Consider the following 24,280-nt stretch of genomic DNA (forward strand, 5'->3'; position numbering starts at 1 on the left):
TGAATGCTTCGTCTTTAACGTTCTTGTACTTCTGCCACGAACTGCTGATGGCACGAAATGCATCTTTGTTGACATTGAATATTTCACCAAGTGGTCTGAAGTTTATTTTATTCCTGATCAAGATGCTGCCATGGTAGCAGAAGTAATTTTACAGCATTGGATTTCCAGGTTCCGTGTACCTCCTCCATTACATTCTGCTATTCTGTTACATGTCTGCTAACTATACAAGTTACTCCCTATCAACAAAACCCACGCGAGGCCTTTCATCTCTAATCAGACATCATGATCCTTAATAACATCTCGCTGATGGTTTCCAGAAACCTTCAGGACCAGACGTTACCACAATTTTTACTGGCATATCGCAGTGATCTTCACGAGACTACCAGCAATTCCCCATCCCAGGTACTCTTCAGTCGTGACCTTCATTTGCCTTGTGTTCTTGTTTGGTTGCTCTACATATGCATTTTCGTCGCCTGAGGAGTACATTCAAGATCTTCAGGCGCCGTTTGAAGTGCTGAACAGTTTTGCTCGAGAGCGAGTTAACTTGGCGACGGAGAAGATGAAGACACGATAGGACACAAGAGCTACAATACATTAATTCAACCAAGGTGATAAGGTCTAGTTATGGAATTTAATTCGACGGAAAGGACTTTGTCCTAAACTATAGTCGCCTTGGGACTGTCCTTACACAGTCCTAAATAGGCTGAACGATGTGGTAGTTCGTATCCTTATGTCATCCAAATCTAAGCCTATCGTTATTCTTTACGACAGGCATGCTTCTTACTGTTGCCTTAATTAAGACGTAGTCCAGATTTACACTTATATAATATAAATAATCTGTACGAGCATGGTCATATTTCTATATTATATTGTAAATTTATACATTTTTTATTCGTTTAGCATTTGATTTGTTTTACATCATTTATTGCAATTATTGTTTAAGTATTTGCCTTAGTTGTAAGTACGGCTTTCTGTCCAGAGTCTGTGCTACCCCGGACGTTCAGTGCTTGGGAGGGGGCAATGTTAGGAATTTTACACATAGGTAGATAACTTCCGCGAACTTTTATATAAAACTGTTGTATTTTCCTGTATAATGTAACATGAAAGGCTTGAAAGAATTGATGTTCAGCCGAAGAAAAAGGAAACAAGAGTAAGTCTACTTATCATTGAGTAAATGTCTATCTTGCTAATTTGGCGAGATATCGCCGAGCTGGCAATGGTTTCGCGACTTATTTTTGTCACGTTATTTGCGCCAAATCGCCAAATTCGTAAACTTCGTCAAAGTCCCGACAACAAATGTCGCGACCATTTAGCGATATTTTTGTCCATTCACTGCATAACTGCAATGGGTATAGTATTTAAATAATTGTTGTTGATCCTCTATGCAACTGTAACCGTATTCGGTCCTCAAATGCCTTCCAGCAATTTGGAGAAATACTAGAAATTTCTCTGCGGCAGAGAAAATATATATAAGACGAGAGAGGAACGTTTTTGCCCGTAATTTGTATATTCTAGATAACATGCTTTTATAAATTAAACTTTGCATGACTCATAACTGAAAGATCTTCATTAAAAAGTAAACATCTGCGAGCTAACCCCGATATAGCAATTTTCAAAGAATCAGAATTTGGTTTGCTATTCTGATTCGATAAAAAAAAATTATTATTTCCCCAAAACGTCTGAAAATTTAATGATGAATATTTAACATAATTAAAATTTATTAACATTGTCACATCTACCAAAGGAAGTGAATAACAAATCTATTCTTAATATATACTATTAAGATTTAATTGCAGTTATTATTACGAACGATAATTAAATTTGTCGTTTGTTCTTGTTCAGCACTCATAAGATTGTAATTACAGCTTTGCGCTTTTCCTGCCGACATTTGAATCTGATATGTGGGTAAGAATTTTAAGCCAGATCAGTTCAAAATTTAATTGCGTAGTCTTGGACTACTAGCCTACGTCTTAATTTTGAAATTTACTCTTACTTTAGTTGCATTTCCACAAGCTGTAATTGATTCTGTCAGTACAAGAATGTACACTTATGCTGTACGTTTTGTTAAAATGAAACTATTTTTTTTAAAGGTTTAAAAAATTTCTGTTGTTACTTTAAGAATGGCAAGAATTTGCCTTACGCTTGTTAGGCTTTGAATTATTTAAATTTATCAATTTAAGTAAAACCCTACAGTATATTAAATCATTACTGTATCCCAAAAATGATTATAATGACGTTAGTTGCTTATTTAATAAATTTAGCATTTCGAGACTCTTTAGCAGCGAAGTACGAATGTCACGGATGCTTATAAATATTTCGATAACGACACTGCTATGGATCAAAAGTAAACGTTCATCTTCAATCCCATAAATGACTTTTGAACCTGACGTAATCCCTTGGTATTCCGAAAAGAGAACTGATACTGCGCCTTTGATACCGATAGTTTTTCATGACAGCTGTTGTCGGCTTTAAATGTTGCTGGCAATCTTATGCTTGCTGTGTAACTTTACAAAATTTGATCTTATCAATCCTGAGCAACCAGCATCTTCAAGATGGTAACCAATGTATATAGTTATATAGTTAGTACTTGAGTACATATATTTAATTTCATTTTATAAAATGGATACCATATGGATGTAAGAGCGTTTTAATTTATATGAAATTCTATTTATATATGCAGTAATTTTGTACCATTTATATACTCTTTACCTATTAAATAATAATTTTCAATATTTTATTTTAATAATAAAAGATTCATAAAATCTTTTGAATAATAATTTACTCCCAGTATTAATGCAAAGAGTAATTTAGTTTAGAGGCAAAGACAAAAATTAAGTTTTTATGTGTCTGAAATAAAGCTCTGAATAGCGATTATTGTAGATGCTAAGGCAAACATCAGCGTAATTTTCATAAATTTGCAGGCTTAGTTTCGAAACTTTGAATATAGGACCTTCTTCTTGATCTGTAGTAACAGAAAAAGCAAAGCAAAAGTCTCGGCTTACGCTACAATATTAAAGCGGACAATTCGATAAGGTTTCGTAAAGTAAAGAAACGAAGGTATTGTCGACATCTATTGATGAAAATGAAAGTAACCATGAAGTAACTTCGTTAAAAACTGTCTGAAATTTGGGTCATTGACTAGAACCCAAAGATTTTTATGAATGTTAAATGCCTCAAGAAAATCGTAATTGAAAACCTAACGATTTTTTGAATAACTTTTTCAGCAGGAAAATGGAAATTTTCACCAGCAATGTTCGAAACTAATCCTGCAGTTTTGCGAAATTTACGCTGATTCTTGTTGCCTTAACATCTGCAATAATGAAGTTATTATTTCAAATATTAGATAACGATATAACTACCTTCTCTCCAGTGAAAAGTCTATGTAAAAAAAAAAAAGATTAATTTGAAATTGCTTAAAAATGCTATTGGTCTTCTCTTAACTGTTTTCGGCGCCTGAATGGACCACCGAAGAATCCATGGCTCTAGTCCTGCGAAGACAAATTATATAACACAGAAGCGAGTATGTATAAGTATAGGTTTTAATCAGAACACCAGGAGTTGCCTCCCAGTCGAGGGGGGTCTAGAGAAGTGAGTCGTCACTTTCTGTCTCTGCACATGACAGAATTTAGACTGCTGCCTTAAATTTATGTAAATATATAAGTGCTTTTGAATGAATTATGCTTTTTCAGTGTGCAAGAAAAGATATTTCAAAGCTATGAGTGCTAACTTGTAGTCAGTGAATAATTCTTAAATATATTTTCAACTTATAGCCTTTCCAGTGAAGAGAAGACACAGTGTCTTAAAGATCCTCTCTGTGACTGGTCTTGGTTTGAAGATCGGTGCTCCTGTGAGAAAAACCCATGTGATACTCTTTATTGTTATCCTGACGCCAACAAAACAGATCAATATTGTGCCTGTTCCATGCTGCTTTGTCAATGGAATTGGACTTCTGACGCTTGCTTCGTATACACTGGTATTGCAGGTTCGATTTGTATTTGCAAAACTTCGTTCGAATACCCTCAATTCACTTCTCAAGAAAATCTAACCGATAGCTGTTTAGATAGCCCTTGTGAGACGTCGGACCCACTCAGTGAGTTTCGTTTCTATTTTTATAATGTTTTTGTTTTAAAAGATGTCAAATATATATGTGATGGTGTGCTACAGATCAAATTCCTTAACAATGTTCTCGTCTAAGGTTTTGTTCTTGCTGGGCCTAAAAGTATTCTAAATTCTGATTAGTATAGGTATATTAATTGAACATTAAAGTCACAGATTTGAAAAAGTCATGCATTAGAAGACTAGTTTTAATTGAAAAAAGTTTAATTGAAAAAATTTTAATGAATTTCTAAAAATGGTACGACGAAAAGTGTACACATAACTGGCGATGGCAAAACAATTGATATTTTCATTCATTTTCATTTATTAAAAAATCTATTCAATGAATGAAACTGTTTTATTGCCACAAAATAACTGCTTAATATAAAATATGGCAAACTAATAATGCAAATAATGTTTATCTATCTATATGTATATAAAGAAGAATGTCTGTGTGTTTGTTCGTGATTAATTCAATCACTACTATATCAAACTTTCTACAATTATTTTCTAGATCCTGGGAATGGTCGACGTCCACTTCCCCCCCCCAAAAAAAAAGAAAAAGAAAAAGAATAGCTAAAATCAGAGATGTTAATTAGAAACTCTGAAAAGGCTAATTTTCGCCTTTTCTAACAAGCTGGAGTAAAAATTTGTTTTATTTTGGGAAGCCTTGCCACTGCTCGCTTTCAAATCGTAGAGTTTGTTAATAAAAAATTTCTAGCTTTTACAAAATCTATCTATATATATATATGAGTATGTATACTGTATAAAGAAGAATGTTTGTTTCTGTGTTTGTTTGTTCGCGTTATTGATCTCTAATCAACTATGACGAATTTTTTGCCACATTTAATCGACTAAAATTGAATATAGATGAAATATTGGATGGAAACTGAGCTTTTACGACCATTTGATTAGAAAGACGAAAATCATTAAAAACTGAGTGTCATTGTTGCTGATAATTAAAAAGAATTAGTTTCTTTTTGTATCGACATTTTTTATGTGGGTCTCACATCGCATTAGGCTAAAAAATGTTATGACTATCAATCGTACTTTTTGCATTGTTATTAAAGAAGGATTCCAGCGGTATCTTTCGCTCTGTTGTTAGATACACACTACTCTCAATTTAACTGGCGTCGGGTACTTCCGCCAGTATTTAATATGTATTAGACCAGAATCTTAATACGCATATACTACAGCTATTGTTAACCGTTGAACCAACTGAAAGTAAAGAACCGTTCCCAACCAATTGAAAGTAAAATTTCAAGGCAAATTTTCCTGAGATTCGTTCCTAATATTTCTTATCGAGATGTATTATGATGCTGATCATTTAAATGAAACTTATTTTTTGCTTCTCTTTGTTCGTCTTTACAAAAACTTCTGGTAGCTTCTGCGTAAGCCTCATAATTACTTTTGCTTTTTTATGTTGATTTGTTTACTCAGCCACTGTTTCGACTTTATTTTAACCTCTGCCCTCAAGAAATTTAAATAAATCAATCTGCTAATTCCAGATTTGAATCAGTTCCATAGTTTTACTCCCCCGCTAAATAAGCAGAAATGAGGAACCTTTGGTTCCAGAGTTTGTATATGAGTTTCATGCGTATTAGAGCATTTTTTATTAATTTAGATGCTTATTTATAAAAGCTTCGAAAACGCAATTTAAAATATCATTCATATTTATGTTCATCTTTTTGTATCCTTACCAGTCTGAAACGGCTGTTAGTCTCGAAACATGATTTTGCGTCGTCCACTATAAATGACGTATCACTTTTCAATTTACTGTCACCAAATTTTATCACGTTATGTTATTTTTAAGGAATTTAAATAATGCAGAATCTGCATGCAAGTAACGCATGTTCTTCGCAACGTGAAGAAACGACGACCATCAAATTTTGAATAACGTAGTCCTCCACCTGAACATATGCACCTGGAAGCCCGAATTTTAAATTTTGAATTTCATATTTCTCTTTTTTCAGCCTTAATGAATTTGTGATTAACAAACTCAACGATTTGAAAGCAAGCAGCACTGTTCGAAATAAAATATTTTTATCTCCAGCGCGCAAGATTATGTATCTAAAATTACAAGCCTATGCTGTTTTTAAATATTTTGCCATTTTGCTTTTAATTGAATTTTATGTGTGTAAGAGTGGAGAATGTGATATTTAACACACAAACCATTAATAATAAAAAGGCGAAAAATAACGAGTACAAGTTTTGTAAACCATCTTACTAAGAAAACAGAACATTTTTTTTTCCTTTGAGAACATACAGACTCCCCGTGCACCACATATGTACAACACGGGGCTTACAGAAGTAAGTTAACTAAAACGTTAAAAGTTACATGGTTAAATAAACATTAAAAGTTACATGCATAAATTGAGCGAACAAAAGCAGAGAACACCAGTCTGGACTTCACGAAAACAGATACGTTCACTGGCCAAGTCACTCCGAACATTTTTAAATCATTCTGTAAGCATAATCTAGGGCCATCAAATGTAGGGCATGAGAAAATCAAATGTTCCACATCCTGAGGAACTCTTTTTGAACATTCACATAAATTGTTTGATCTTAGATTAAAACGAAACAGGTAACTTGTAAATTTACCGTGACCAGATAAAAACTGAGACACATTAAAATTTAACGGGAGGAAAGACTCGGAATTCAATCTATGGTAAATAGAAGGAAGGAACTTTTTGGTGACTTCAGCATTACAAGATGAAATGCATTCCTCATTCCACATAGCTAAAAGCCTTTTATAATGAAAGGACTTCCAATATTTCTCTGGAATGTTAATGTTGATATCAATGGGTAAATTTAAGGCATCTTTAGCCAAGAAATCAGCTCTTTCATTTCCGTAGAAACCATGATGAGCACACACATAAGCAAAGCAGATATCAATACCTTTAATTCTAAGTGAACTAACGGTTACTAGGGTTTCGATAACTAATTTATCGCAGCTGGTAATACTGTTCAAACGTTGAAGAGAAGAAAGAGAATCAGAACAAATAAGGTACTTTGAGGATGTTGTCCCATTATCCTGGATCCTTTTGACGGCAAGATAAATGCACAGAAGTTCTGCTTGAAAAACCGTGCGTTCATTCCGTATATAGTGTCTAAAAAAACAAACCTCGGAATGGCCTTCAAAAAGAACAAATGCAAGGCCAACCTTGTTGTTCATCTTGCTGCCATCTGTAAAGAAAACCATACGGAAACTTATTTCAGCAGTCTCTTTATAATCGCAGAAATTTATGGGTTCTAAAGTAGGGGGATGACGAAGATCAGTGAAGGGGACAATTCCATTAATACAGTCTTCCAAAGCATCAGTTGCCAATGACTCGAAAATATTATTCTTATATGCAATTTCAAAACCAATAGGCGGAACTCCTGCAAGAACAAAAGTAGCCTCATAGCTTAAGGTTTTATAACCACTTATAATACGAAGAAGAATTCTCCGTTGAATCTTTCTTAAATTTCTTTTGTTAACCTTCTTGGCAATAACATGTCCTCAAGCACGAAAGCCGTACGATATGAAAGGTACAATACACTGCTTATACATGAGTTTCTTAACATTGTAGCTTACTCCAAAAGTATTTTTGGCGATTCGATGAAAGCCATTAATAATTTTTTCACATTTAGCAGAAAGGAATTCAATTAGCTTTTTCCATGTTAATTTTTGGTCAAGAATGACACCAAGATACTTAACATTTTCTACAAATTTCAACGGAGAATTATCGAGCATCAAAGGAGCAATATTTTGTTCATCAAACGTACTGGGAACAAGCATAGCTTTACTTTTTGAAGGATTGAAAGTGAGTTTATGAGAAATCGCCCTACTGGAGACAAAATCTAAAACTTCTTGTGCTCTCAAAAGAATGTTATTCAAAATCTTTCCTTGGAAAATTAATAGTAAGTCGTCTGCAAAAGCAATTTTTAAACAACCGTCGAGATGACTTAAAAGATCATTTATTATTATGTTTCAAAGAGTAGGTCCGGATACAAGGCCTTGAGGACAGCCTTTTTCTAGAGAATAAACCTTAGCTTCGTTCCCAAGCTGAAGCTCAGCTGTCCTCTCGTTCAAGAAGCTTTTAAGAAGGTTATAGATACTATTTGGTATACCATCATCTTTTAAAATTTTTAAGATAGATGACCACCAAGCATTATCAAAAGCTCCTTTGAAATCCAGGAAAATGAGAAGTGTAGTATACTTCATTTTCTTTGCCCACTGCAAGATATTACAAAGGCGAATAATGGCATCTTCAGCGGACTTCCGAGGAGTAAATCCGAATTGAGAATCATTATAAAAGCATTTCTGTCTCAAATACCAATTTATTCTGTTAATGAAGAGAGTTTCAAGACATTTTCCCAAAGTAGGCAAAAGACTAATGCATCTAATATTATCAAGATAAGGGGTTCTTGTATCTAAAGTTTTAGAAATCAAAACAACCCGAGCCCTCTTCCATTGTGCTGGAAAAACTGCTACTTGTAAACAAAGGTTGAAAATTCTGTATAAAAATGTACTATCCACCGCATGAGAGTGCTGTACAATTTCATTAGAAAGAGAGTCAAGCCCAGGTGATTTGTTCTTCTTAAGATTTTTAATAACACTGTTGACTTCTGAAGTAGAGAACGGATAGTCCATAAAAGAAATATAAGGTCCATCAGACTCAGTACGCATAGTTCTATGAGAATTTCTATTATCACGCGCATTATCTCTTGGAAAATTCTTTGTCATAATAGCAACAATTGTATCACTCAAACTCGAAGTAACACTGCCATCCGGGAGTTTAATTCCCGAAATCTCAATCCTTTTCGCAAAATTGGTCTTAACCCCATACTTATATATATATATTTCCAGACATTGTGAACATTAACAGTTGAGAGAAAATTTCTCCACGACTCAAGCTTGGCATTAGCTAATTTAGCCTTATAATTATGCCGCAATTCGAAATATTTAATTTTATAAATATTTTTAAGAAGACCGTTTATAGCATAGCATATTGTTATAGAAAGCATTTACATGCTTTCTATAACAATCAATTTCCTTAGACCACCAAGGGACCCCATTCTGCTTACTTTTCTTCATCGGAATTGAAAGTAAAGCACAATTAAAAATAACGGTAGAAAGTCTGTTTACAACGTTTTCTAATGCAATACAATTAGAGCAACTGTTAAGAAGGATATTCAAGTTACACAATTCTCTCTTACAAAGTTCAGTAAATAAAAACCAGTTCGCTCTTTTTAAGTTAAAAGTACACAAATTAGAAGATATAATCGGACGGCATAAAACAAGTTCAAAGATAATTATTTTATGGTCAGAAAGAGAACCTTCCTCAGAGATATCCCAACCTTGAACATATGGCAGCAGTCTTAAGCTACAAAGCGAAAGGTCAATATAACTCAAGCCTTGCGTTGAACAGAAAGTAGGTACGCGATTTTCATTAAGTAGAAACAAATGATTCACACTAATAAAATCGCTAAGCTTCGTTCCTCTAGCAACAGTAATAGGACTATGCCAAATCGCTGATTAGCTGATCGAATTTATACCACAGAAAAAATTGCATGGTTTCTTCATCGTTAAAATACTTGAAATTTTTAATAGTTCTATGTCAATATTAGTTTGGGGCTCGAAATAAACGGAACAAATATTCAAGTCAGAGCCATTAATTTTTATATCTCAAACAACAGTATTATAAACTGTATGATTTAAGTTCAAAAAAAGAGAAAGATTCTGGTTGCGGACAATAACAGCAGACTTGACAACTTCTGCTTTGGAATCCTAGTAAACCTTATATTTTATCGGAAAGCCAGGAAGAACACCTTTATAAAAGTGCGACTCCTGAATCAGTGCGACATCAGTGTCATTTGCCTCCATATATAAAATAAGTTGCTGAGTAGCAAATTTATTTGTACAAAAGAAACAAATTGTCGGACATAATAAATTTTTGGAGCTGCAAGATTCATCATAAATTTATGGCTGAGGCAAGTTCCAGAAAATGGCTTATGATTTACATCAACTTAGTTACTTCTTAGTTGCATTTTTCGTCTTTTTATTAAATCTTATGCAATTAATACACACTTGCACTACTTTTTTTGTCACATTCTGAACTCTTATGCTCACCAGAGCAGCAATAACGAGCCAAGGGATTTCTGCAATCAAGACTTCTGTGGTAGCCTAAACATTTAAAACATCTATTTAAAACAACAAATTCTTCAGCTTTAAACATATTCCACATCACTTTAATACGCCCAAAATTTAAAATACGCTTGCGCACAACAAGATGCATCTCAATAACCACGCTTCTCTCACGTTGAAACTTTTTTAAAGTAAAGCGAACTTTAACGTCTTTCCAAGTCTCTCCACCCACGGTAATTTCAGGATTTTGTTCTTCAATAATTTTTAACAGTTCATTCCTTACTAATGCTGTTTGGCATATTTTTAAGTAAAAGTGTAGGATATTTTCGCCTTGGAATAGAGGGATTCAAAATAGATGAGTCTTCCTGCAAAGCAGTAAACAGTTTTTCTTTATCATATCCCGAAGTACATTTCACCATTACTTTATTATTATGAACTGTTCGACTATTGCTAATTCCAATTTTATGTTTCCGAGGATCGATTTCAGCTTTAAGGAGCTTTTTAACTTCATCAGATGTACAGTTTCGGGCACTCACAAAAACACAGCAATCTGAATCAGTCTGATTTGTTCCAACAGATGGCGCCACAGCATTAGCATACGATTTCGTTTGCATGACTGAATTCAATAAGCTTTCTTTACAAGCTTACAGATTTAACATGCTCAACATACCTAGTAATCAAACTTTTAATCTCACCCAAAGCTTTTTTCGCATCATTAAAAATTTGCGGATTCATATTGCATTTCGATACGATGGCTGATTCCACTTTTTGAAGCTCATTGTCCAGAGCTGCATAGAACTCCTCACCACGAAAATCCGCCATGATATGATAAACTGAGAAAAGAATGAAAAATCAGAAAAAATATATGCCAACATTTAACACTGCATTGCTAATTCTAAACATGTGTTGCTCGGGGCTACATGCTGGATGTGGAAAAAGATCCCATTCGAGTCCAGCCGGTAAATGTAGACACATGTTGTCTTGCATTATTTTGATGGAACATTTGTCGCTGCTGAGCAACCTCACAAACGAACTAAACTGAGGACTAAAACAAAACCAGATAGACTTGAAAGTCAGAACGAGAACGAAGGGAAAGCAGCTATGATTGTTGCTTACGTGTTTGAAACGAAGAGAAGAAGTCATGATTGCTTCTTACGTGCTTGTAATGAATATGCTTTATCATTTAAGTTCTTTTCTAACTACTAATAAAGTTTGTTGTATTGTTAAATGAAGCGTCCCATTTGTAAAATGGATTAGTTCATTTTAGACTAGTTCCCATTTTTAGACTCGATTTTTTAGAGTTCTTCTGTCAAGCCGCCCCCTACGAAGAAGACAAAAGGGTAAGTTTCCCTTTCGCCATATTTTACTGATCTTCTAAAATATTTAATAGCGCCCTCGGGTTGGCAGCCTTGAAAGATTTATTCATTGTATTACTGTATGATTATTCATAAACTCTAAAAATGGAGGATCAAAGGAAATTACATACTCCTTTAAGAAGTGTTTTTACACGAATATCTAATAAATTGGGAAACTGCTTAGGAAAAGAAGTACGCGATATAGAAGAAATCGAAATCCTAATGACAGAATTAGATGAAAAATGGTCGGTGCTTGATTTAGAAATATAAATTATAAAATTGTTATCTGATAATCCTAAATATTCTGAAAGTGATTTTAATAAAGATTACGAGGGTAGTACAATATATAGTGAAACATATGTGAGGCTTAGAACTAATACGGATAATAACGAGTAATGCTAATTCGGAACGAGTAATAAGGAGTAATGCAATTAATAACAGCACTCTTAATGCTACAGTTCAAAACCGGAAGTTTAAACTCCCAAAAAGTGAATTTAGGAAATTCAATGGTGATGTTAAGGAATGGTTGGGCTTCTGAGGTCAATTTAAGAACATTCACGATGATCCAGAAATTCCACCTGAAGATAAATCTCAATATTTATTTCAAGCTACTGGTGAAGGATCGCATTGCAAGAGATATTATTATAAATTGATAGTTTGCGCCGTTAGGTGGCGCTCCGAACGTCTTGTCTCTGTTGATGATCTGTAACTTGCTTTTAGTTTGATGGAAGAACGAAGGTGTTAAGCATAATAATGAGGAAGGCATTTGCCTAATAATAATGCCTGTAAACCAGTGTATTATATTGTGAATAAAATGTGTGTGTATTAATATCGAAGCGGATTATCATTTACCTCTGTAATTAATGCTCTCTGATAGTAACCGGAATTAGTTATTACAGATATCGTTGATTCTTCCGACAACTGACAATTTTTATTAAGTAACTGAATGTCTTAATGCTCAATTCGGCAAAGAGAATTGCCTCATAGAAGTATATGTGAGAGAATTGTTAAGCTTAATTTTGAATAATTCATTGAGCCGAAACAATGCAACACGACTCGTGAAGCTGTAAGATAAAAGTGAAACTCATTTCAGAGCACTCGAAACATTAAACATCACGTCTGATAAATACGCATGTATGTTATATCCTCTCGTTGAATCTTGTCTGCCGGAAGACGTTATTAGAGTATGGAAAAGAATCGTAGGTCTACGTGAAACTACTAAATCACCAAATACATTTACTGCCTTAATGAATGTTCTAAAATGCGAAATAGAGAGAATATCGCTGGCAAAGCAAGGTTTCGATTTCGAAAATAAGGTAAAACTTTTACCCTCCCACCATCACCTAATGAAACGCAAAACATTCCTACTGCCGTTGGACTTTTCGACGCCACAGACACTGCGAAAAATAAACGAACTGTCTGCTTTTTTCCGGAAAGAGTCATGATTTACAAGCATGTAAAGCTGCATTAAAAATGAAACTACATTGTAAGAAAAAAATTATTATCGAAGAAATCATGTTGTTTTTTGTGTTGTAGAATCGAGCATAGGGCGCGAGATTGCAGGTCTAAAATTACTTGTGGAAACTGTCTCGGCAGACATTGCAGAGTTATGTGCAATGAAATAAAAATTGAAGGAATGTAAAGAACAAAGGAAAATACTTCGGAAGTAAAATGTGATTAGTGATACAGCAGTAAGTGATAGAACATGTATGCGGAAAGTCCTTTTACAGACGTTGTGAGACTGGAGGAAAAGTAATTTGTGTACTCATCGTTACAGGTTCCCAACGATCTTGTTTTTAAGTAAACGGGTCGTAAGGGAAATGCAATACAAGAAGATTAAGGAGGAAAACGTTATTCAGAATTTATTTGGCGGTAAAGAACATTCTGAGAAACATTTTCCATATCACGTATACTTAAGCAGTGTAAATAATGATTATCACTGCAATTTTGAAGTCTTTGACAAGCAAGAAATTTGTTCCGAAATTACTATTCCAAACCTAGAACCATTTTTAAAGAACTTTCTGATAATGTTATTGTTATGACAGATGAATTAAACCTTGGAAAAGATAAATCATTAGAAATTGATCTGCTAATAGAGGATGACGTAGCGGATAAACACTTTAATTGCGAAGTAATATATTTGTCTTGCGGACTAGTGGCTGTCAGAACACTGTTAGGATGGATTTTAATGGGAAGGATACCTTATATTATGGATACTGATGCTAATTCTGCAATGATAGTGACAAATCTGCTTGTTAATGACGCCGCACTCTCAGTATTGTGGAGACTTGAAGTTATCGGAGTAATAGATACGGTTACAAAGAAGACGAGAGATGAAAAGAATTTGCAAGCAAAATTGCAGTTCCAAAATTCTGTGTCACTAAACGAAGAGGGGCATTATCAAGTCGCACTTCCGTGGGCGCAAAATCATGTACCACTCCCCAGCAATAAGGATTTAACTTTGAAGCGTTTATAGTCCACCACCCAGAAACTTCTATCGCAAAATTTATTTTCTTCATATAATGCAGTTTTTAACGAGTGGTGTAATTTAGGGGTGATCGAAGAAGTTAATGAAAATGTAGCTGTTGGTGATGGACACTACTTGCCACATAGACCGGTAATTAAAGAAAATAGCTCAACGCCTATTCAACCGATGTTTGATACGTCTACGAGGTGTTTGATGCGTCGCCTTCCTCTAAATCAGTGTTTTAAGTGTGGCCCAAAATTTGAGAGAAATAATTCTTTCTCTTCTGTTGAGATTTCGTAAAGACGAGTTTGTTACTATAGCAAACATTGAGAAGGTTTTTTACAGTTCAGTCTAAAGCCTCCAAGATAGAGATTGGCTTCGATTTTTCTAGGGCAATGATGTGGAAGAAAAGAAAACCAAAATATTTCGTCATATTAGAGTAGTATTTGGGGTTAAGAGTAATCTTATCCTTCTGGCAGCTATTATAGATTTCCATCTACAAAAGCACATGAAAGATTCTCAGTATGATACGGAGATGATAGTTAAGCTCTTGCATAGCTTCTGCGTAGATAACATTGTTGCCAGTTTTGATAATGAATCCGAGATCATCCAGTTCATCGAAACCTCTTGAGAAATAATGTATGAAGGAAAGTTTAATATTCGAGGTTGGTTACGTACCGGAGATAACTTGAAACAGGAAACTATTTCACTCGTATTGGGATTGTTATGGAACTCTCAGAAAGACAATTTAACTTTGAACCTGAATTAGTTAGACGATTTAGAAATGAGTGCACTAGTGAAGAAAACAATTATCGTTGTAACACACAAAATAGTTGATCCTATTCGAATTGTGAGTTCTGTTCTTTTGTATCCTAAAATATTGTTGCTGAACCTATGTAAAATAGGAATTTCTTGGGATACTGAATTCAACGAGAGTACAAAACAAAGCTTTGTGAGTTTGTATAAAGGCATTTTTCTCTTAAAAGAAATCTCCCTCCTACGATGGATACATTCCAGCAAGGATAATAGGAAGTTTTTCACCATTCACACTTTCTGTGATACCAGTAGTAATGCGTATGCTGCTGCATGTTTCTTGAGAATTGAGACGAATTCTGGAGTTGAAGTTTATCTGTTGGCATAAGTAGTCTTGAGTAGCTCCTGTGAAATCTATCACGATTCCTCGTCTGGAATTGATAGCTGCCACGATAGGAGCCAGAATGTGCTCTTTCGTTTTAAATGATTTAGAATAGAAAATGTGGAAATGTATTTTTGGACGTCTTCTAGAACAGTTTTGACGTGGAAAAAAATAAGCGATCGTCTGGACTGTCTTTGTGGAAAATAGAGTTAGGGAGATTAGGAAACTGACAGATCCAAATACGTGAAAACATATTTTTGGAACAAAAATACCAGCTGACCTTTCAACAAGAGGTTGCACTGCCAAAACAACTTTTGGCATTTAGAATGTGGAGAGGGGGCAATTAGCTGAAGAAAAATCAAGAATGACCAAAATGAAAATTGGCCTATAATCATGAAGATATAACTCATGAAATTAGAAAAAGCGTAACGAAAACTCATTTAAGCATAGAAACTGAAGCAATCTTCCGTAGAATTTTATCACACGGAAAGCTCATTAGAATAGTTGCTTGAATTTTTAGATTTTAATTTAATCTAAGATCTAATGCGTCATCATGTTCTGTGTCACCAAGCGTCATCATACTCTTATCATCGTTTACAGTGAACTAACTGTAAAAATCAGCCAAGCTGAAATTATCGTTTTGAAAACTGTCCAACGAGAAGAATTTCCTGATGGAATAAATGACCAGCGAATAAAACCTCTTCATTCAGTACTTCTCGAAAAATTTCCGTCTTCGCATGCTTGCAGACTGCTGATCCAAAAGTCAAAAAGCACTATTTTCGAATATTGATTAGATTTAATGCTCCTAGAGCCGAATCACCGTTAATCACTATTTTTTGAAAATGATCAAAACGAAAGAGCGAGAATCAAATAAATGAGATTCATGACCTAGGAGTTTATAATCTTTTAATTAAATCCTAAATAATTATTTACCCACACACATATATATAGTAAGATACACACATACACACACATATATATATATATATATGTCATATTGTAAGCACAAGGAAAAGACGGAACACTAAACTTGGCAGTAAAGAACTTGGCAGTCGAGGCAGTTTTAATTCCATTTTTATTTCCAATTGATATTTGTGGCCACAATCACTTGGCACTCTAGTCGTGCCTTTCCACAGAAGATTTACATTTTTGATATTGTTGAGATAGAAAGCAAGCCAGCGAAATTACATCTTAGCACAGTAGAGAGCAAAAGCTGAAGTGCGTAGTTATGAAAGATGGAAGCACGCGAAGAGAAAAGTTTTGGTTTACAATTCGGTGATTGGTCGTCAAGAGGCATCTGGTATTAACGGTTACGTAAGATCGCATGATTAATTTGAATGACGCAATGCAGATAAGTTATTACGATTTTAGAATAGAGAAGAATAATTAATGTTTATAGTTATATTATAATTCTGATTCATACATTTTTATCTTACATATATATATATACTAAGGCAGGCTGTAAGCCTGAATTCAATTTAACACTGGAAAAGAGGGAGCTTGATATTCCCATCTAGTAATTCTAACGTTTTAACAGAGCAGGTCGAAATCTAAAACACAGAAATGTTGCATTAGGATACATTATCATTATTACATTCTCACACGTCCAGGCAGGTAGGAGCACGGACTTGTGAAGCCATTATATGGCAACTGATTAATAAGTAATATCAACAAATATTTCTCAACACTGAAACGTCAGCACTTCTCCTTTGTGTTCATTACAATGCGATAGTTAATTAGAGCTGGGCTTGTTTATAACCGTTAGAAATTTCATAAAAAACATCAGCACACCTCACAATAATTATACGAAATGAATGACATTCTCAAATATCTCAAGAACGAATATAAAAACCATTAAAATATTCTGGCCAATGACAAGATAGAGGACCGCCGCAGTGTTACAAAACTTAACAAATGACAAGAATAAATCAATATCAAAGCTCGAAACAATGACAACTGGGACAATAGATTGTAAGTATTTGAGCTTGTTAATCTGTAAGTAACTGACATTAAAAACGGCAGATTTTCTAGTTTCTATAACACCAGTGACTCGATAATCCAACAGTGTTGACATTAATAAGTTTTGGAAAGCATAATTTAGTGCCACAAGTGCATTGGAGGGCTTATTATCGGAACAAAACGTCAGTACGTTATGCATTTGGGTATGCATTTGCATACCGTACTTACTTAACTTTTGTATATTAAATAAATATTGCATTGTATGGGTACCCATACAATGCAATATTTATTTAATACAAGTACGGTATGCAAATGCATACCCAACCATGTAGTTTTCCATACTGGTGAAATAAATTAAGAGAAGTTGCATATTTTATCGAATTGCATGGAAAGAACTGAACTGAAGGGAAAACCACTGCTTCTATATAAAAATGCAAATCTTGTATGGCAAATACGTAAGCGTACACATGTGTGTAGGCGGAGCCATCAGAAAAACAGGCTTTATAAGCGCGTGGAGGGTAAGACGAATTGCGTTCGCTAGCGGACCTCGGCTAATTTCTTGGTGTTATCTTGCAGCATTAGGTTAAATTCACATGTGAACAGTAAAAATGAGTAACCGCCAACGTTTATATGACAGAATGAGGTGGCGAACTGTGGGGAGGCTAGAGGCAGGCCAATCTCAAGTCCAGATAGGCAGAGAGATTAATCTAACGTCGTGTGTAACCTATGGACACAGTTCCAGGATACTGTATCCATCGAGGAAAAACCTGGGAAGGTCGTCCAAGAGCCACGATGGCCAGAGAAGATTGCTATTTGTCCATTTTAGCGAGGCGTAACGGAGGAGCTACAGCTTCTCAGCTCACTCGGGACCTGCATGTACCCACAGGAACCCGTATAACAAGGGTGACCGTTTCCAAAAGACTTTTACTCTTACACCGGAGGACAAGGGCACCATTGCCTGGGGAACTCGAGGTTCACCTCACATGGGATATACCCTTGTCTCCAGAAGCTCCGCCACACCAGGGAGGTGTGGCAGACCATGCGGCATTTACTTTAAACAAAAGAAAAAGTTTACATGGGCAACAATGTCAGCAAAGTACAGAGATTTTGACTTAGTACAATATTTACATGGTACAATTGATAAAACACTACACAATAAGATCATGCTATTCAATACATACTAGATAATATGGAACAATAATATAGTAAATAAAATCATGAATAAACACAATATAGAAACAAAATATGGGCAATTTTAAAAAACAATATTAATAGAATTCAAGATATCTTAACAACTATTAATTTAAGGAAATGGCTTACTAACATTGCTTTGACAATATATTTTTGAAAGTGCAGTGCATCCCATACAATGCAATATTTATTTAATACTAAAGTGAAGTAAGTTAAATAGAGAGTACTTGCTCCTATATAAGGAACCTATGAGAGTCACCACTTGATTATGAGTTCATACATCAATAAGATGAAACATAAGGTAGTCATTGTTACCACTTATTAATCCAAAGTTGTTAACAAGTGAGCTCCAGAAATTTGTAATTTAAAACCTAGAGACTGTCATTTTAAACACTAAGGTAAGGTATTAAAATGTTCATAAATCTAAAAATCCATAAATGACAATGTTGAAGAAATTTTTGGCCAGAGTAGTGTAGACAATTCAGGAATGTTATCAGCAAAAAGTCAAATAAGTGATGCTAGAAAGCGATGATGACTTTATATTTAATTCTTGGAAATTAATTTGCAATAGTCATATTAGAATACGTTTTTTGGCAATATTGTAATTTTTTGTTCTCTGAAGAAGGACGAAGTATTAATTCTGCCCATTTGGGTTTGTGTTGCGCTAGTGATTCTTTTAGATGAAAACCTTTTGTAGCTGAACAATGAAACTAGTAATGTTCGGGGTCCCCAACTTCACCTCAGGAGCAAATGTTAGAGGCAGTTAAAACAAATCTAAATAAATATGATAAAAAGATACCGTGACCAGTGAATAACTGTGTAAAGCTATTTGTAAAACTTTTTTGTTCAAGAGAGACCTTAGGAAAGTACGAATATGTTCTTCTTCCTGTTGTTTTACTGTTCCAGCGTGACTGCCACTGATTAATCATTTCTTGTTTTGTATGTGCTTTTATATAGGAGATATGGAAAAGACTGAATGAGAGAGGTTTTTTTGCCAGAACACCGACTGTGATCCCGCTCACGTCTATAAACAGGAGAGTCCGAATAGCATGGTGCAGGCAGCATAGTAGTATAGTGGAGTACGGAGCAATGGGCGACCGTTCTGCTCACCGACGAGTTCCGGTTTAGCCTATAAAAACCGATTCTCGCCGTACTTTTATATGGAGAGAGCCAGGGACCCTCTACCTACCCTCCAATGTCCGAGAAATCAACAATTATGGCGGTGGCAGTGTAATGGTCTGGGCAGGCATCATGTTGGATGGCCGCATACCTCTCCACGTCTTTGACAGAGGCTCTGTGACTGGTGTGACGTATAGGGATGACGTCTTGGAGCCCTATGTTCGCCTTTTCCGGGGTGCAGTGGGCCCCGAGTTCATCTTACAGAACGGTAATGCGTGGCCACATACAGCTCTTCTGGTCGACGAATTTATCGAGAGTGAGGCTATTCGCCGGATGGCTTGGCCAGCCAGGTCCCCAAACCTCAACCCTATAGAGCAGGTCTGGGATGCTCTGGGGAGGGGAATTGCAACTCGCAACACCCGCTCGAGAACCATCCAGAAACTGAAAACATCGTTTCTGAATGAGTGGGACCAATTGCCACAGGCACTGATAAACTGCCTTATTTTTAGTATGAAATCACGCTGCATCACTTGTTTGTATTATATCAACCTATGTTCACACCAAATTTATTAAAATCTGTCAAGTAGTTCTGGAGATCATAGATCAAATATGCAAATTCTCTTAATTTATTTCACCAGTGTATAATCTATGGCCATACTGTAAAATAGGAAGGGGGGACTAACACAACATTTCTCGCCGTCCAGTGTCACGGATGAATTCGATTTGAAGCTTCGTGAATTGCATCCAAAATCTGATCCATGAGTTTCGTCTATTCGCCCCGACATATTGTTTAATTATTGTCATATCGTTGTCAAAACTATTACTTACTTCCACATGTTATGTATCTCATAGTTACCTGAGATTTTAATTAATTCATTCATTTTAATGTACTTGTATTTGCAAAATAAATCGAATTCTATTAACAGCTTTATTAAAAGGTGCATCTAACGTGCATGCTTCTTTCTTCTTGTACTTTATGTTTTAATAAATACGTTATTTTTAATCAGCCTCTTTTGGTTTTTTTTAAAATGCTTGGATGCTGGCCAACGGAATAAAAAGGATAATCATTTTAAAAAAGAACGGAATAAAAAGGATCTATCACTTTGAAATTTTATAGGGTTCTAATGCTTTCTTGCTGTAATTGGAAAGACGTCCCGCTAGCACTGGAAGTCATAAAGCTCAAATCCCACCTTGCACTCATTTCTTCAGATCCTTGGCTCAAAAATGTCAAAATCCTTCTACAGTGGCGATCGAGCTGAAACATAGTGGATAATAATGCGTCACTATCCTCGTTTGGCTACTGGATTTCCTTTTTCTTTAAGTGGGAGGGTATGTAAGGCATTTTCCCTTCCTTAACGTATGTCTTCTACGCATACGGAAGCACTGTACGGTAGGCAATCGGAAGGACTGGAGCTCCACGAAGGCAATGTGGATTTCTTTAGATTCTGGATTCTTCTGCTTTAAAATATCAGAATTGAAAATAAAATCATACATATCACTTGTTCTGAGGGAAGACTAGCCATATGTATACATTTCTTGTTATATGTTCATTGAAGATTCTATTTTCTGGAAATTTCTTTCCTACCTCATGAAGGATGATTCTCTCTCGTTGAAAAGACAACTATTTAAACCTTTCAAGCGCTTATCAAGAAGTTTAAAATGTAACATGTTTCATATCCAGTTGAAAGTTAACTTTCTTCTGTGTCCTGCATTTCGGTGAGTTCTCGAAGTCCAAGTTCAGGGAAATTTTCTTTGAAGCGATTTTCGAAACGAAAACTAAAACTGGAAGAAAGGACTTTTTCCACTTCCCGGTATTAGAAAAATTACAAAACGTGAGAAGGTTAAGTAAAAATAACATAAGTCCTTCTTAGAAGCTATAAAAGGATTTTTTGGGAACATATACTGACCTTAAACTAGAAGGTTTTCTAAAAAATATGCTAATAAACTTAAAAAATTTGGATATTTCAAATTATTTCCTGTATTCCCATTAAGTATCTTTTCCTTCAAACTGTGAGTCTGTAAGGCAAAAACTGAATGAAAGATTTCGCAAAAACATTAAAAAATTGGTCGCAGATCATAACAGAGATGCAATATAACATCAAAACGATTGTAAATTAATTTACACGGTACTTTGAAAAGATCTTCCTTCAAACGTCCAAAATTAAAAAGGTTTAAAAAAGACTTGAAAGGAAAGCAACGGCATGATATTAGCTTTTAAATGTCAGAAAGCATTTTGAATGTCTCGTTTATTTCTACGTTTGTAAATAAAACTCTTTGAATGTCTCATAAAATAATTTTGCTCTTAAAATAAAAACATACTTTGCATGTTAAAGAAAAATAGTGCTTTTTTCTAATTCAGTGCATCAAATAAAATAAAAATTAACTTTAAAGACTTGAGATATTTTTAATGTTTCGAGCTTTACATGTCTGTGTCATTACATTTTTACATTAACGAATAATATATTTTCCGTTTTATCTGTTTTTATATATTCCATTCAGTTTATTACTACGGACAAACTGAAAGCGAAGTTATATTTCAGGAAGAGATTCAAGAATTACGCTAATGTTTCATTTTGTTTAACTCTGATTTAATTAGAATTTTACTTCTTTAAATGTGCTAGAATAGTTTTCGTATAACATTTTTAGAAAGAGTCTTAACAGATAGTACTGATTTGTTCATATTTTCTGCTGGCTAATTGCATGATTTATTTCTATAAATGATTCCACTGCCATACATTTTATCATATAAAGACTTGGATGTTAATAATTACTTTTTAATAAATTGAAGGATCTTATATAGAAGCATTCGTAAACAATTTATATTTGAAAATAAAAATTCTTTAAGAAAGTAGAACTGCTACAAATTTGATCTTAAAGAGCGACCCGTATTTTCTGTTTGCAAATATGAGAAACAGCAGTTTTAGTTAGTTGAAATATTAACAAAGACTTCAAAGTGAAACCAATGTGAACTTCTTTGTCTTTGTAACATAGTTTTATTGTAAATTGTAAAATTTATATAAAACTTATTAGGAATTCTTATCTGTGCTATATTACATTTTATTCAAAACTTTGTAATTTTTAAACAGAAACACAGTATAATACCAGTTATCCGATATAAACGGGAATGAATTCTTCGAATTAGATTCCACTTCATATCAGGTAATTAGCTCTATCATTATTATTGAATATTCGAATGGTTGTGATCTTTGATAAATGGTTATCGGACACTATTTACTAATACATTCCTCTTGTACAAAACCTCTACACAACGCTATATTACAAAATTGGTGCAATAAAATATAGACATATTTAATGCTTATTTAAATTAATGTATTGAAATCAATCGTTTTCCACCTAAAATATTAGCATTGATAAAATATAATCAAAGATGGGAAGAATTCTAAATTTTCTTAAATCCGAATCTTCAAAACTTCTCATATCTCTAGAGTCTCGAATCGCTAGAAACATTCTTATAGAGATAAGAAGAAGAAACATTTAAAATCCTGAAATTTTTCAGGTTTTTATTAGTCGCGCGAAAGGGCTTTTTAAAGTTTAATATGATTTATCCGTAGGGATTATAAATAGATATGATTCAGGTAGAATAGCGAAACATTTTATTGGATATGAGATGAATGTGCATTTAGACTAACGTCGAACAGTTATCTGAAATCAGAACAGTCACATTTTATTTTTTATAAGTCCTTATACTGAACGTTAATGAAACTAATCTTCTCAAGTTTATAAATAAGGTTTTTATGGGATTTTAGGCTAGGATTCGAAAGATTCGAATAACGAAAAATGCACCTCGAAAGTGCTTTTTATACGATTCGCGAGATTTCAGAATTCGATATTCTGTTCCTGTCATGATCCCTATTTTGATGCTGAATGCACTGTACAAAACTATACAACAGGTAAGCAACGCACTGAGATGAATGTTGAAGGACATGAAAATATGCACTCCATCAAGCGCAACAACTTAATACTTTGAAATCAGTTACAGATTATTTAATTGCTCTAATAAGATAGTTTTGTGGTTTCTTTATTAGTATTAATCTTTTAGTTTATAAGATCCCGGTGAAAAATTAGTCCAAAGTCCTTTAGACCCTATTACACTGCAAAGCGTATTGTCTCTCCGCTGAAGTACTATGAAAAATTCCTACATGAGTTTAAATAGTAAAAATCTTACCTAAGTATAAATAACCTTCTAATCAACTCTTTAAATGAATATAAACACAATTTGTGTTTCAATAAAGTCCTCCACTTGCAGGTGTATAAAATAACAAAGCTGATATTTCAAATTTAAGGTATCATAGTCGGAGTTTACACACATTTGGCTTGCATTAGCCTGTCTCAATATTTTAAATGGCGCGTATTAATGTCGACTAACAGGATGGTTAAATCTGGAATACATTGCTAGATCTTCTAGATAGAACATAAACTGCGTCGCTGCCAGGAGCGCTGTGTCTAAAATCTTAAATAACTTTGAATTTCAATTTGCATCCTTGTGAAATCAACTTTGCATCCTCGATTTAAATAATTTTCGATCTAATTTGCATCCTGCTGAGGGTTATGGAAATCAGAATTTATAGTAAAGTTTTAAATCATAATAATTATTTGGTTAATATTAAATATCCTATAAGTTGCACTTAATATTCTCAGCAATATAGCTGAGATGAAACAGGGTACAATAATGCCCATATTGGCATTATTGTATCCTGTACTTTTAACTGTACTATACGTATAATATCAATATTGTATCAGTAACGACAGTAATAAAACTAATTTCTAACATGCACTATATTTTTCCTTTTACTTCTTATAAAACAGGA

At 34.3% G+C, this 24,280-nt stretch overlaps 1 protein-coding gene across 1 annotated transcript in view; it reads left to right on the forward strand.

Annotated features, from left to right (window-relative positions):
• The window catches only part of LOC118194967 (degenerin unc-8-like), a 194,026-nt gene that overhangs the window by 41,629 nt on the left and 128,117 nt on the right, over positions 1–24,280 (forward strand). The window contains exon 4 of the mRNA XM_085821410.1: positions 3,771–4,090. Within this exon, the coding sequence (XP_085677536.1) occupies positions 3,771–4,090 (320 nt within the window). The remainder of the gene's footprint in view (positions 1–3,770; positions 4,091–24,280) is intronic.

Source organism: Stegodyphus dumicola, chromosome 7 (assembly GCF_044657685.1).
Source record: "Stegodyphus dumicola isolate Sdum_Otavi_A_Nest chromosome 7, ASM4465768v1".
NCBI lineage: Eukaryota > Metazoa > Arthropoda > Arachnida > Araneae > Eresidae > Stegodyphus > Stegodyphus dumicola.